At 38.8% G+C, this 15,412-nt stretch overlaps 1 protein-coding gene across 1 annotated transcript in view; it reads left to right on the top strand.

The window, feature by feature from the left end:
* LOC104521961 (potassium voltage-gated channel subfamily KQT member 3) overlaps positions 1-15,412 on the top strand; it is a 27,696-nt gene that overhangs the window by 5,958 nt on the left and 6,326 nt on the right. The window contains exons 4-8 of the mRNA XM_010164111.1: positions 333-488; positions 1,821-1,931; positions 3,147-3,242; positions 4,621-4,715; positions 6,443-6,469. Coding sequence (XP_010162413.1) covers positions 333-488; positions 1,821-1,931; positions 3,147-3,242; positions 4,621-4,715; positions 6,443-6,469 — 485 coding nt within the window. The remainder of the gene's footprint in view (positions 1-332; positions 489-1,820; positions 1,932-3,146; positions 3,243-4,620; positions 4,716-6,442; positions 6,470-15,412) is intronic.

Here is a 15,412-nt window from a genome sequence, read left to right as displayed (position 1 = left end):
GCAGGAATGGGAAGAGTCAAGGTCAGGAACGAAGCCCTGCAGCACCCTGTGTCATGTGTGCAGTTAACCCCTTAACCCAGCTTTATGCAGAACTACAACTGCAGATTGCTCCAAGCTGTTCCTACGGAGGTTGCCATGTAAGGGCTAATTCTTGTAAATCTCTGCATTATTTTCCAGTAAGTGCTGAGGTGGGCTGGTCATGGACTGTGACCAAGCTGACAGTGACAGCTCTACTGTTATCCTCAGTGCTTCTGTCTTCTGATGTTTACTCTGCCACTGTGGGTGTTGAGACTGTTTTCAGCCCCTCCATTGTCCATCTGTTTCTTTTGCAGGAACTTATCACTGCTTGGTACATTGGGTTCCTGACACTCATCCTATCCTCGTTTCTTGTTTATCTGGTTGAAAAAGATGTTCCTGAAAAAGATGCTAATGGGGTGGAGATGAAGGAAGAGTTTGAAACCTATGCAGATGCACTGTGGTGGGGACTGGTAAGTGAATCTGAAAATAGCTTATCACCTTCTTAAAAACTTCACATCCAATAAAAGATAAAGTATTGATGTTAAGAATTACAGTATAAGTGCTGCTAAATAATGGTGAGGAGCATGTTGCTGGTGTAACATTACCAAAGTAGGGATGCCCCTACAACCAATTAACAGAACTTATACCACTGTTGATTTTCAGTCAGACAAAGGCCTTAAGGTGCTTGAACTCCTTTCAGAAACCAGTCTGTTCTCTTGGTTTCTGGGAAACCTCTCTTTTAGAGAGCCTATGCTTATGGGACACCTAGCAGTATCATGCCTAAGAGGGCTATATCCCCCAGAAAATGTCAAAACCAGAGCTGGCCAAGCTGGGAAGTACTGTGAAATCTCCTGAAGGACAAGAGGCCTTGTAGGGGGATCTAAGTAGATTGCAGCATTGCACAATGATTAATGGGATGAAATTTAACACGTCCAAGATGCCTCTGGAAAGGATGACTCAACATTTCTTTCTTATCTCACATGCACTCCCCAAGAATCACTCAGAGAATGTCATTGGTGGTAAGATCCTGAGCAAGAGGGATCTGTTCTTGTCTCTTCTGAAGAAGAGAGGAATATTGGTTTGCACCACTACTCACCTGATCACAAAATATTCCTACCACCTGGCAGACAGAATTCATGTTGCTTTGCTATCAAAAGTTAGGGCAGTCTATATCATGCTGTGACTTAAATTCAGCAGCATATTTTTTTTATTTATTGCAGTTCACTCTTAAGTGGCAAGATCTCTCCCCACTGTTATTAATCAAAATGTCCCAAGTATCGCATAGAACACCTGGATATTTTCATATCCTTACATATCCAGGACATTTAGGTAGAGTCTCGCTGGTAAGAAAAGGTATGCAGCTGTAAATTATCAACTGTGCAGGAAAGGAGTAAGTTTTCAGAAAGTCATTTTTGTTTTACAGAGATTAAGACTTCAGGGAGAGGTAGCCCTGATTGTTTGTTAAAGCTCTGAAAGCTGTAAACTGGCAAGTCCCATTCTTAGCTGTGCACTGATGGTGGGCAGGAGACTCACTCTGCGTGCAGTGTCGCATGGAGTTCCCTTTCAGCAAATGCCTAGTAGAGAGGCAGCTGCTTTAAGACTAAATCTGTTCTCCCTGGTGTAATGCCTCTGGATTATGATGTCATTAAAAAAAAATTGGTTGGCCCATCATCAAGATCCTATTTTAAGAAGCTGTGCATGAGCACCCATAGAGCTGAGTTATACAGGTTTCCTGGTGACATTTAAAGCAGAGCTCTTGGCTTTGTTTTTCTTATGGGAAGTCCTGGTCATTCTACCCACAGATCACCCTTGCTACGATTGGATATGGCGACAAGACCCCCAAAACATGGGAGGGACGGTTGATTGCAGCTACGTTCTCTCTCATTGGAGTGTCTTTCTTTGCTCTTCCTGCAGTAAGTATCTACCCCTTCCCCTTTTAGGCACAGCTGAGCACTGTGCACTTGCAGAAAGAAGGTAAAGTGATCAAAACTACCACTGGAATCAAAATCCCTTTTTAAGAAGTGGTTCACACACTTGAGCTGGTCTCTATCAGCAAATCAAACTCCTTTCTTCCCAAATTTGCATAGAGCTTATTGGGAATAATATGTCACCCTGCTACTTCTCAAACCATGCGTGGGTATAGTCATGACAGTGTTCACTGGCACAGGACAAAATTAATCCAGCAAGTGAACAGTCTGGGAAGTCACAGGGCAGCTCATGAGCCTGTACCCTGCCCAGGTTAGTTCTGGTATTTACATAGCCACACAAGCTGTGTGTTTAGAGCATATGGGGGCTGTTTTAACAATTAGGACTAGGCCCATCTTACCCAGCTCTCAACACTTGCAAGCTAGAGATCTACATCTTAGTGATCCTCACAGAGCAGTGGTCATCCTTTATAACCAGAGCAGCTCTGCAGAGCATTTCATGTCACCTATTTCCCTTCCTTCCTAGAGGAGATTGCTGACTGTTTCTACCCACTAAAATTAAAGGGAATTTAGATAGTAGGTGACAGTACAGGTATTTTTGATATAGATAGGTGAATCCTAATCTACCTGCTTGAGAAATGATCTCTAAATTGCTTTTGAAAGTATATTTATTCTCTTGTGTTATATAGGCTAAATATTTTTCTTGTCTGCAAAGTCCTCGGGTAAGAATGAGACAAGATCTGGGTGAGATGGACCAAATAGCAACAGAAACCATCCTAAGTACAGATTTTATGATGTTTTTTCCTTTAGATCAAAACTTGGAAAGAGCTTCACTGAGAAGGAAAGTCTCACACATTCAGATCCAGAGTATGATTAGCATTGCTCTTTTAACACACAAGCACAGTTTCACTCTACCTTGAGTGGAAAATAATACACCACCTGGACGCCTCCAGCTTGGAAAAGCAGTAGACTTCCATGAAGCCTTTTGAGGACCTTAAAATGTTTTGTTGTGGCCTGCGGTCCTTGAGAGGATCACGACAAACTTGTGCCTCATTTGCAGTCCAGAGGGAAAGGCATGCTGTACTCCACAAAGGTCCCATGAAGCCATATCCATCTCCACCTACAGATCTATTTCCTGTCATTATTAATCCATTTTTTCTAAATCAGAAACGTCTAAAATCTTGCATCACTTTTTGCTTTCAGGGCATTTTAGGCTCAGGGCTGGCACTGAAGGTCCAGGAACAGCATCGTCAAAAACATTTTGAGAAAAGAAGAAAGCCAGCAGCTGAACTCATTCAGGTTTGCAGCCACTTATCCCCTCCTTGAAATGTGTTTTATATGGAGACCACTACACCATGTTAACAAGGGCCACCACTTCCCCCCCGCCCAAATTCTCATTTCCCATTGCAGGAGGTGAGAAACCATGCTTTTAAAGGGGTCATTTTTTTCATATTCAGCTAGATAATCCAGTGGTCCTTGCAGTTCTTGAGGAATCTTTCAATTCCCAAAATATCTTTCAGAAGAACAGTATCTTTAGAAGAAAGGGTCTCATCTGCTAGCTTCTGGAAACCAACCAACTTCTGCACTGGTACCACAAAACCACAGAAAACAAGCTGTCAAAAACATATTCTTTCCAAAATCCAGGTTTTGTCAGTTCCCTTGAGAGAGTGGTTTTATATGCAAACAAAGTTATGTTGTTATTGAAGTGAAAACAGCAATAGAAGTAACACAATTTATAGTGACAGTTTCAGTCAAGGCAAATGATGTAAATAGTATCTGTGGTTTGTAAAAACTGAAACACGCCTTGGATCTCCTCTTATGTCACTGGGCGATCAGAGGATTCAATTGGAAGAGACTCCTTATCTGACTTGGACTTCACTTATGACCTTTGTTATGAATTCAGAAAATTAAGCTTAAAATTACTAGTCTGGAGGCTGACAAATTTGATAGGAGTTACTCATAATAGGTATAGAGCACACCTTGATGGCAGTGAAGTAAATGGCAGCATTTCCACAGAGGACAGAGAAAGTTTCTGTGATATCAGATGGAAGTGTCGGTGCTCAGTACTGCTCAGGATCAAACCAGTCCTCAGGAGAAACAGCCTGAGTGGCATATTATGCTGTTCTCATTAAAAACACTCCTTAGCAAACAGAAGGGGCTGCGGGCATGAGCAGTGATTTGAATTCACCTTTTAAATTAAACATCTGCACTTAGCACATAGCAAATTTAGCTACCATATTTTTAGGTATATGCTAAGAGAATTTTGATAGGACATAAATGCTGAAATAGAAAAATTGCTCAGCAAAATTTCCTCTGATGGTACATTAGATAGTAAACTAACTTTCACACTTCCAGAAATATTGGACAAATCCAGCAGTGCTTGAACCTCTTTTAGACATATTAGACAGGAGAACAAAACCAGTTTAGTCAAATGTAATGTCTTTTTGATGTTGGTGGTTCTCTCTCATGTCCTGTCTCCTTTAAAAGCCCTCCCAGATCGTAATCCAGTATCAATAATTTCAATGTAGAGTGACACTCATTTGGTATAGCTGATTAGTAATTAATTTCCAGATAGTCACTCAGGTGCATCATTATGTTCTTTGAAACAATTTGGCTGCTGTCAGACCGGGGAATAGCTTTACCTAACACTAATTATTTTCTCTCCCTTGGAATTCAGGCTGCTTGGAGATACTATGCTACCAACCCCAACAGGATTGATCTGGTTGCTACCTGGAGGTTTTATGAATCAATTGTGTCGTTTCCATTTTTCAGGTAAGTGGATTTTCCACCTCTCCATCATTGTTTTCTGTGAAGTATAAGTTGGGACAGGAAACACAGACTTTATATACATCAGTGAGGCTTTTTTAGGTAACAGAGAGTTGCCAGTTAACTTCCTGGTGGAGACTGAAAAACATGCTTTTTGTCTTCTGGATCCATTTCCTCTCTCTTCCCCTGGCGAGATATATTAGGGGCTCATGGATAACTCCATTAGTGGCTTTCATGTTGGTTTTAAACACAGGAGAAGGCTGCCTCATGGTCAACTTTCTTTTGTAGAACACTGGAGTTTATTGCCCTGGAAATCTCAGTTTCTCCCTCAGTAGTATTGATCCTGATAAAGTTTTAGCCCTGGGTTTCAGAGGCACCTGTACTTCTCACACCCTCTATGATGCAGTTGTGTATTTTAAAATATGGGCTGTGTGAAAATTCTTACTTTTCCCTTTTTGACTCTACTGGACTGAGAACTGTGTTGTTCACAGAGGTGGCCATGGCATGTGAGCATAATTAATGCTTGTTAAATCCTGGTCTTTTGGCAATAACGATTGCTTAAGGGGGTAATTCAGTGGAGGACAGCCAATGCATGTTTAAAATGGTCTCCCACTGAAACTATTAACTGAAGGTTCAGAAGGAAACTTTTCTGGGGACTTGGGGTTATGGTATTATTTTAATTACCACTTCTGATTTTAGTGGAAAGCATTTAATATATAAAGACATTCAGACTTAATGGACACTCATGTACTTATGGATATGAGTCTGTCTGATCCTTATTGCTCTTGCCTGTCAAACAGGCACCTTCCTACTTGAGTTCTTAACATTTTACAATGTTGGCCCTATGAAACTCAAGACTTTTAGGTATAGACTATCAGCTACTAATAATGGGCATTACTTATCCAAGTTTATTCTTTAAACTTTCTTTCTGGACCTGCTGTTATGCCTCATTCTGACAAAAAGTACCCTTAAACTACTGCTCAGCTCAAACAGAGGTCTTCAGGTATAAGTTGTACTCACTGTGCTAATCACAGAATCACAGAATTCCTGCAGCTCCAGCTGCTGTTCAAAACAGACTTGAAGAAACATGTCAGGCTCCTGCCTTCACAAAGGGCAAATTGTAAATATTAACTCTTTGTTTTATTCACACAACATTTCTTTAGGATTTTATTTCACTTAGGTAAAAAAGGAAATCTTTAAGAAAAAGACACCACAAGTGTTTAATTAGGGCTCAGTACATTTACTTCCTTTATCCCTTCTCACTCTCTATCCATTCCCACATTACCCATTACAGAGTCATTTCTAGAGGGTGTCTTGACCTCAGGTTTTGTTCAGAGGATAATTCTCAGGCTTGTCTGGAGTCTAGACTCATTACTGTGGCTTCGAGCTTGTTCATTGTATGTAGGTTTTTCTGTGATTCTGATGCAACCTGAAATTTAATACATGTTTTGCAGATAAGGTCCTGGGAGAGAGGGCAAGGGAGTTCACTTCTCAACAAAGACTAGATTGCCAATCTAAGCAGCACAGATTGGTTATCACCTATATCACTTTCTTTACTTTATAGCTAGTTGAAAATGTAGCTTTTATTCTGCTGTCAGTTATGGTGACAGAAGAAAATAGGTATAAACAATTAGCAATAGATTAGAAATTTCTGTTTAAAAAAAATCTACTGAATTTATCATGTAATTCTTCTCTTCTTGCTTTCTTGTGATGCTTCCTCTCTTCTGGAAAAGGAAAGAGCAATTGGATGGTACTGCCAGGTATGTAGCTGCCATCATTATAGCCTTGTTTTAATACAGTTATTGGAGGATGCAGGTTAAATGGTTCTTTGTGGATTCATGAGCTGTTAACCAAAACATGCTACTAACACCACAAGTAGTCCTTAAAAAGGATTAACCAATCCATTTCCTAATTGCTTGCCTTTTTTCTGATTGAACAACACAGCTAAAATGCTAATCCTACAAATGCAATGTTGCTTGCTGATTGTATGTAAACAGTTTTATTGTTTGTTATGATTATTCATGGTGTAGATTTCTCCTAATCCATGCCACAGAGCCAGGGTTTTGTATCCAGTTTGTTCTGGATACATGTTCTGCTTCATGTTATTGCTCAATAGTCCTGCACAAAGCAATGTTGCTGTGTAAGAGATCAAGTTTGTGTGGATTCACAATGTACAAAGATTTCTTAATGACAGATAATAAAATAGATGGCTAAGATGGATCAGCAAAATACTCGGTCTCTCTGGCAGTACTAAATAACCTACATTAGGTTTGAGGCCCTGGCCCCACCTCTGCTGAAACAGATAGTAAAGGTCCCCATCAATTTGGGGAATTTATAAGCAAAAAGAATGAAGGAATCATCAATCCTAATACTGGTCAGTCACTGAAGACTACAATAGAGCAGTCATAGTCCATCAACTTGCAAGGTCTCAGACAGAAATGATATATTTATAACCCCTTCCAGCTACGCTGCGGATTCAAAAACGCATAAAATAGTTCAACTTCTTAGGCTGAGAATGTGAAATATTTGATGCTAAACTGCAATCAGTGGATCACCACGATGAAAGTTAATACCAATTAAAGGATAAATAATTCCATAGACTTGTGCTGAAGCTATTTCCATTTACAGTGCAGAGAAAAAGAACAAGAATTGGAGAAAAATTTGAAAACTTAGTCAGAGGCCATATCTGGGTTCCAGTCCCTGGCCTGATGAAAAGTTATCTTTTTCTTTTTGTTTTTTAAACATTTCATGCAACACATGACAGCTTCAATAGCGAAAGCTTTAGAAAACAGATTTACACTTACTGTTCTATGAATTTTTGGGGTTCAAACCTCCTTTAACAGAAAAAGGAAAACCTATTGCAAGTTTTCTTATGATATAGGCAAGTGTTGTAGTGCTGACTTATTGGGAAAAGATTACTTCCCCTTACTGCCAACATCATCATGAGCTAAACTACTTCTCTTTGAAGACTGACTGGATGGAAGTTACCTAGTTTGTGAACCGATAAGAACCTTAAGAGCTATACATCCATGGCACTGCCCAGGCTAAGCAGCTATGAGCAAGCTCAGTTGCATTAATGGAGATGTCTGGAGATTTTAGCCATCTCCAGGGTTGGCAACAGCTGAATTTTGACCTTTAATATGTAGGAGAGAGTTTAGGAGCTGAAATCCTTTTGAGTATGTAACTCCACACCTTGAGCCAAAATGCGTTCTGACTCAGATGCAGCAGCAGATTAAAATTAGGAAAGTGAATGATTGCTGCAGTTTGTTGTCAGTCACAGCCCCCCTAGAGAAGCTCCCACACCTGCAGCAACAGAGCAGTTCTTGGAGTAGCTTCTGAGTTACTGTATCTTTCAGGCCAGTAGAAGAAGTCACTTTATGTTGAAGCACTGGATTAAAAACTGAAAAGTATGACTCACAGCTCAAAATCTTCAAAATTGTTATCCCAAGTCCCCTCATTCTAGCTGGATATATCTTGCTTTTATGTTTTTTCCTGTGTAATAACCTTCAGCAACATAATCAATAAACCTGCACTGGAGCCTTCCTGTTAGCAGGAGTGTGTTTATGGAAATAAGCATTCAATAAGAGGGACTGGAAACCCTCCAGGTAAACAGAAAAATTATGGCACTTGTGGGAGCATCCACTGACTTCAGTAGACATGGGACTGAGCCATAAAATCTGGTTGTTTTGACAGTCCTACCTCCCATCTCTCATAAAACTCTTATTTACAGACCAGATAATTAAAAAAAAAAAAAATTCTCTTCCTCCTACAGTGATTTAGTAGAGAAAGTATTACTTGTACTCCACTGCAGTTTGCGTTTAAGGCTGTATTGAAATAAAAGAGCAGTGAGGGAATGCGGTCCTAGTGCAGAGAACAGCCCGTAAGTGCACTCAGTCTCCAGGTTCTTGCAGCAGTTAAGTACTTAATATGAAAGCTGTAGGAATAAGCTGCATTATCTGAACAGTGGTTGATAAAGGAGAGAGAAGAATTGGTCCAAAGCTTTCTCAGAAGAGTGAGAATATTTAAGTATTTAATAAACTAAAAATGAGGCCTGGCTGTGTGAAAATTTGAGGATGGGTAGTGCTTTAGGTGGTAGGGTTTCTGTTCTGTGGTGTGAAAGCTCTTTAGGAACGCCACAGTAGTAGAGTTGAACTCTGTGACAGATCCTTCTAGGATCTCTCATTGGAAGCAGGAGCTGGCATTGTAACAAAATCACAGCTAGATGCAGCTCCTTGTTCTTAGACCACTTGGGAAAACACAAGGAAGACAACAGAGCAGAAGAGTCCGTTTCCGAAGTTTGATCCCAAGACAAGGCTTCAGGGAAGGGCTTGTGATAGTAGAAAGCTGATTAAAGTTCAGCAGCAGCCCAAGGCTTTATTGAAGCTCCCTTGAAACAAAAACTGAAGATGTGAGATATGATGAAGAGGACATTGGACTGCCCTTGAGCTAGATAGTAGGCTGGGTCTTGTAAGCAGTCAAGGAAAGTGATACATATGGTGTTACTCTGTTAAGAGTGGCATTTTCCCTGCATGTCCTGTATAGTCCGCCAAACCAGGAGGAACTGGGGCTGTGCTATTCATTGCTCACTTCCTGGGAGTTTACTGACTTTATACCAAAGATGCCACTCACTTTTTCCTCCTTAATCAATGCCTTAAACTACCAGCATATGAAATCTGAGATAGCAATTGCTCTTCTTTGTGTATTGCAAAGCCTTTTCATCTGTTTAGTCCCCAAAAAGGCAGATTTATGAGAAAGATATATTAATGCACATTTCTGCTTGAGTGTGGCAAATCTTTCAGTAAATGTTTGGGTGCTTGACCTATATTTCTTGGCCTTTAGGATGGCCTTTTGCTTGAAGGACATATTGTTTATTTTGAACCAACCTTTTATGTCTGTTTGAGGAAGGAATTGTGAGCCTGATTTTTCAGCACTGTTGTTAGCAGCCATTCCATTAATTTTAACTACTGTAAAAAACTTGAGTCACGTGTATGTGAAGGCACTTTAGTGAAGGATTTTGAACTTCTAGGGTCTTGCTCCTAATCAGCATTGTCCAACTGTAGAACTAGACATCAGGAGAACATGTCCATTCGTAGATCTATTATTATATGATTGCAGAAAAGTAATTTCTCCCTGTTTCCTTATCTCTACAAGATAAATAATATTTCTCTGCCTTTAGAAAGTTGGTTTGATTTTTTGAAGTGGCAGAATTGGTACTAGTTTTTTCTACTATGTGAGTATGAAAAAATGCATATAATGTGGTGCATTTTTGTATTGCCAGTATTAACAGCATAATGAAAATAAAATCATATTTTGCTGGGTAGAAAATTTCATGTCAGCATTTCTTCTTAATGCATCCACCCAAAACAGCAATAGGGAAAAAGCTACTCTGATCTGCACACTACATTAACTACAAATGAAAGGCTGTTCCCATTCTTTTTCATAGAGCTTTTCATGGGTAATCATTAACGTCTCATCTTAATAACTTTTCTTCACTTTACAGTAATGTCATGTTTAGTAGGGAGTCATTCTTTGGATCAAGCCTCACAAGAAAACTTAGGTATATACATTCAAGTAACAATTGAGCCTTACTCTTTTCATAATTTTTGCATGCCATTCTTTGCCTGCACTTTCTGTTTTTACTACAGTAGTTCATCTAACCACCATAAAAAGTGAGGAGAGATACGTCTGAAGAGATATATAAGTATAAAAAGAAAGTTGCATGACCTTGCAGGTAGTTCACTGTTCTGCTGTTCAGAAAACATGGAATCTAATCCTGGCTCTGACAATGATCTGCTTAGAAACAAGTGCTTTTCTCTGTTTTCATAGAATGGGAATGATACTAACCTACTCTGCAAATCATTTAGAAATTTACTGAAAGAAAAATATGCTGTAAGAGCTAAACACCATTCCCTGTGCAGTCCCAATGTTGCCAACACAAATTCGTACAAGTTACTTTGCATTTGAGTTCAGTGGAACAACAGCTCCGCATGTGTATTTGCAGGTTCTGGTTCAGCAAATGGAAAACAAGTGGATGCATTTGATCATCTAAATAAAGTTAGTGACATGCTTAAATACCTTGCTGAACTGTGACCTAAGATGTGGGGCAAGAATTTTATCTTCCTGCAAAGAAACATAATTTGTAGCATTTCAGGAATCTGAAAGACACATTGTTCAAAATACTAATATTTTGACTAAACTGTCAAGCATTTTATTCTATCCCACACAAACATCTTGCTATCATTCAACTTTAGCTCATTGTTCTCATTCCCACTTCATTCCACAAACGTTAAATCATCAACACACAGCTCAACTTTTCTAGCCTAAGTTCTTCAACTTTTGGAGAGCTACTAGTGAAGCACTCCATTTTATCATTGGATGATTGGCCCATGCGAAATAGTCAAGAGACATTGATTTTGCAGTTTGATTTGCTTTCTAGAGGTTGATACATGGAGATATATTCATTGTAAAGTAAAGAGTGGGTCAACATCCATATGGTTGCTATCTATGTTGTTGCCCTGCGTCCGTCGGTGAAAAATATCCATCCTGTTTTCACAAAGAATTGAACTTGGATTATTCTCCCCATGAATTTGCATAACATTGCTTATTTTTACCCATTTCAAATCAGTTTAGAAAGTGTGGATGAGAAGAAGGGCCAAGAAAGGGCCTTTAGTGTGCATAAGGGCTCTTTCTCTTTCTTAAGGGCATCAAAGTTGAGCTCAATTAGGACTTGTGTTCATGTTTTTGGACAAATTATCCAGATAGTAGGTGAGTTTGGATTTAGAGTCATACCTAAAATTAAATACCAATACGGACATACACCACCAAAAAGTGTGGAAATTGATTGGCTAAAAGGGGGTGTTTCCTCCTCAAATATCAGAAACTTGCAAATTTAAACCTCAAGATTCAGAGTGCAAAGTGGCTCTTTAAGACATTAATTGTCAAGAAGTTGAAGTTAATTACTCAGACTGAACATTTTTGTGAGTTCCTCTCTATAGAAAAGCATGTTACTTGATTTCCTTAAAAGACAAATCTGATTGGCAAAAGTTCAGAAGTACCTTGGAACTGTGGAATGTTCTTTGTTTTATATTAAGAAAACATATGAACTCTCTGAGATCAGCTGAATGTATTCAGTGTAGGATTCATGGCTGTCTTCATAACATTAGTTTTGTGCTATTTTCTATTTGGAATACTTTACAGGAGAATACTTCTGGAAATTTCATTCAGAATGTTTGATTTCTGAAAGCTAAGTTCACCCATATAAGTACAGCTGACGATGTAGTAAAATACTGGAGTCAATATAACTGTCTTTTGCTTCCAGTTACTTGAGACCAACTAAATCTAATGATTAGCTAAACTGCAAAAATACAGAGAAATTTCCTGATTTTTATTCCTCCTTGTTAAGTGTAAGTGTTAAATACATGAAGAGGGTTGTGTTTGATTCACTGTTAACATTAATTCATAATTTTTCTTCTCATACATGTACCATTTGTTTATGAAACTCCAATACTAGGCAAGGCACAGAGAGGAGAGTATCTGGCTTGCATGATGGGATGTAACTGCATTATTTCCTTGCATGATTGTTTCTGGAAAAGTATTTCTAGTTCAGTGGTTCCCACTCTATTCTGAGCAAGGGTAAAACATCTAGTGCAGAAGCCAGCCATCTCTTGTATATCCAGCCACTAAATTAGTCTCTCAAACGTTCCAAAATAACTCCCACTGTTCTTGGGGAGCAAGATCTGAGAGCTGAATTGTTCTTTAGCTAGGAAGTTTTTAAGCCAAGCTATCTATACTGCTTCTGCCTTTCTCCTTTTATGGTGGTCTGTCTACCACAGAATTATGGAGTGCTGGGACTCCACTTCAAAGGCAAAGGTTTGGGGAAAGTTTTTTCCACCACAAGGGAGAAGATGAAATAGCAAGCCAGACAAACAATGACAATGTATCCAAGCTAGTCAGAGAAACTACTCTGCACTTTTGTCAGCATGTTGGGGATGAATTTGAATCCCCCCAGTTTCTGGAATTGCACTGGATGTCACTTTTTATTGAATGTAAGGAAGCCAAATGAAGTGGGATTGCTGTCCCACAGGGAAGAAGAGTAGCTAATATCAATAGGAGGAGTATGAAAGACAAGCAGCAGTACATGACCCTGCGGGTGGGAACCACTGTCCTAGCCACTCATGAAGGATGATGTGATCTGCGCATGCTTCATACTCTGAGACTGAGCCATGCGCATGCTGTTTTAATGAAGGAGATTGTGTCATGAGAACAAATGTTTTCTAAGTTTTTTTAAAAAAGCATAAAGAAAACAAAAACCACAGCAGACCCAGATTTCATCCCTTGGAAATGAGTATAAAGTCCATTTTTTCTCTGATGACAGCTAGTCATTATCTGGAAAGAAGCTTGGGTTTTGTTTTGGTTTCTTTTGTATACGACCTACTGTTGTATTTTTTCGTGTGAAGCTGATGAATTACTTTTTGATGATTCTACTGCTCTGGCTGCCTGGATGTGAACACAATTGTCTATATTTATTGCATAAAAATACTGTTATGAATCTGAATGCTACTTTAAAGGTTAACCATCAAGATTCAATTAATGAGGAAGGCGTCAGCTCAGGTAACTTTAGCTTAGACTAGAGACCTACTTTTTAAATGACTTCTCATCTAATTCTTTCTGTAGTTAATAACAAGAGGCAAGTTCCCTCAGCTCTAAAGCCATCACATAGTGAAATGGAGCTGAAGTGTACTCTGTAGGTTGCTAACTTCCCACTGATTATAGAAAGGAGTCTTAAGGTTAATCTTAGAACAATTCTCTTTTTAAACAGCTTAAGACACATCAGAGGAGTTCTAGCTTCTAAACCTAAAATGCTCAAGCAACAGTTTTACAACAAGAGTTTGTTCCTAAACGGACACTTCTCAATGGGGAAAGTTGAGAAACTCCCTAGAAAGAGAATTTGGGAATGTTCTTAGTTTACATTATCTACCTTAGAACTCCTCCTTCACCAAAAAACCCAAACCAAAACAAAATAAAAAACAATGCACAAAGGAGTAGGCCTACAGGTGCAGTGGAAAACATCACTGCAAATAAGTAGCCTTTTGTGCTGAATCCAGAGAAATATTTTAATCTATTTTGATCTATGAGGAGGATATGAAATACTGATCACTCCTATTCTTGTATAACTCTATGGCAGAGATTTCTGCATATATTGCCCATATTTCTGTCATATATTTAAAAAAAGAAAAAAAAAAAAAAAAAAAAGATCCACAAGATTAATGTTTTGGATACTTTCCATCATCCACTGACCCTTTTCTCGCTGGTCTGATCCCTATAGTTCCTTGCAATGCACTTTATGCCTCTTCATCTTTTGGTAAGGAAGGCAGTTCTTACAGGAATTTTACAGGGCAAACTTTGAGACATCTGGGTATGTATCTTGAAGAACCAAGCAAGCTTCTGGAGAGAGAGTCACAGGCCATATGTAATGACAACTCTATTCTTCTAATATAGCATTAAACTGCTATTTATAAACAATAGGAATTCTGTCTCACCTATTTTTCTCCTTCTTCATCTTTCAGATTCTCTGCCTTAAACATATTATTCTCTTGATAACTTTTCTGTAGTGTGACTAAATCAAATCTTGTGACATTTAATACATTGTTCAAAGCCAATGGGTAATAAATGACCATTTCTTGTCTTTGAGGAAATCACCTCATTATCTGAAATAATCTGAGTTTCACTGACAGATTTCATCCTTCTAGGAGCTGCTTCTCATCCTGGAAGGTCTTGAACTAAGATGATCAATCTTGAAATCCTGAAGAATAGGTGGCCTATAGTCTCCCCTTTCATTTGAGATTCACTTGTCATTGGTGATAATCCTCACACCAGGAATACCTGATCTCCACAACCAGCCTGTTGTATGTACAATTTTTTCAGTCCTAGGGAAAATTGCCTTCATTTTATTATCTCTGAATAGATCTACTCATCCTAAAACTGCTTCAGTTTCTTCCTTCTTGTAGCTTATTTCACAGTCTCCTTCAGTCTACAAAGATCACCATAATGCCAAGCATACTTAATTGCTCTGTTTTTCTTCACATTGAAGACCTCACAAGCTCACTTCCTCTGACATCTTCATGCCCATTGGTTTATATTGCCTGGCTGACTCATTGTTATCACTCAGATAGATTTTTGGTGCATTTCTTTGCATTAAAATCCTTTTCAATGATGTGCCATGATTCCAGACTCTTCTTGACCATCCTTTTTGAAATTAACTCCTCCTTCAAACTTTGGTTTTATTACTATCGAGACATGAAAATTTATTTTTCCCTAATTTACCCCCTAAAAAACACACACAGCTCATTCAGTTAACTTTTACTTCCTCACCCTTTTTTTATGCCCTTTCAAAACTTGCTCATTAGCTGTTGTCTTCTCTTGTATATATTTTCCTATATATGGTAGCTGAGTGCTTGAAGAACCCAAATTTCACAGAACTGCTATGGAGTCAAGACATTTGTCTTTTAAAGCACTTCTGCTATCAAACATGGCTTCTGAAAGAATAAAGATGTGATAGCAATGCAGAAAAGAGATCACAGGATTCTCCCTTAGTAGAACACAAAACACCTGTTGAGAGCCTGCGCTCACCATCTATTTAACCTTTAGAGCACCTTGGTGGATCAATCAGGTCAAGATTCTAATCCAAAAGCAAGCATTCTAGA

This window comes from Antrostomus carolinensis, unplaced genomic scaffold (genome assembly GCF_000700745.2).
Source record: "Antrostomus carolinensis isolate BGI_N321 unplaced genomic scaffold, ASM70074v2 scaffold22933, whole genome shotgun sequence".
Classification (NCBI taxonomy): Eukaryota; Metazoa; Chordata; class Aves; order Caprimulgiformes; family Caprimulgidae; genus Antrostomus; species Antrostomus carolinensis.
Note: the sequence above shows the minus strand (reverse complement) of the source record. Positions and strands in the feature narration are given on the sequence as shown.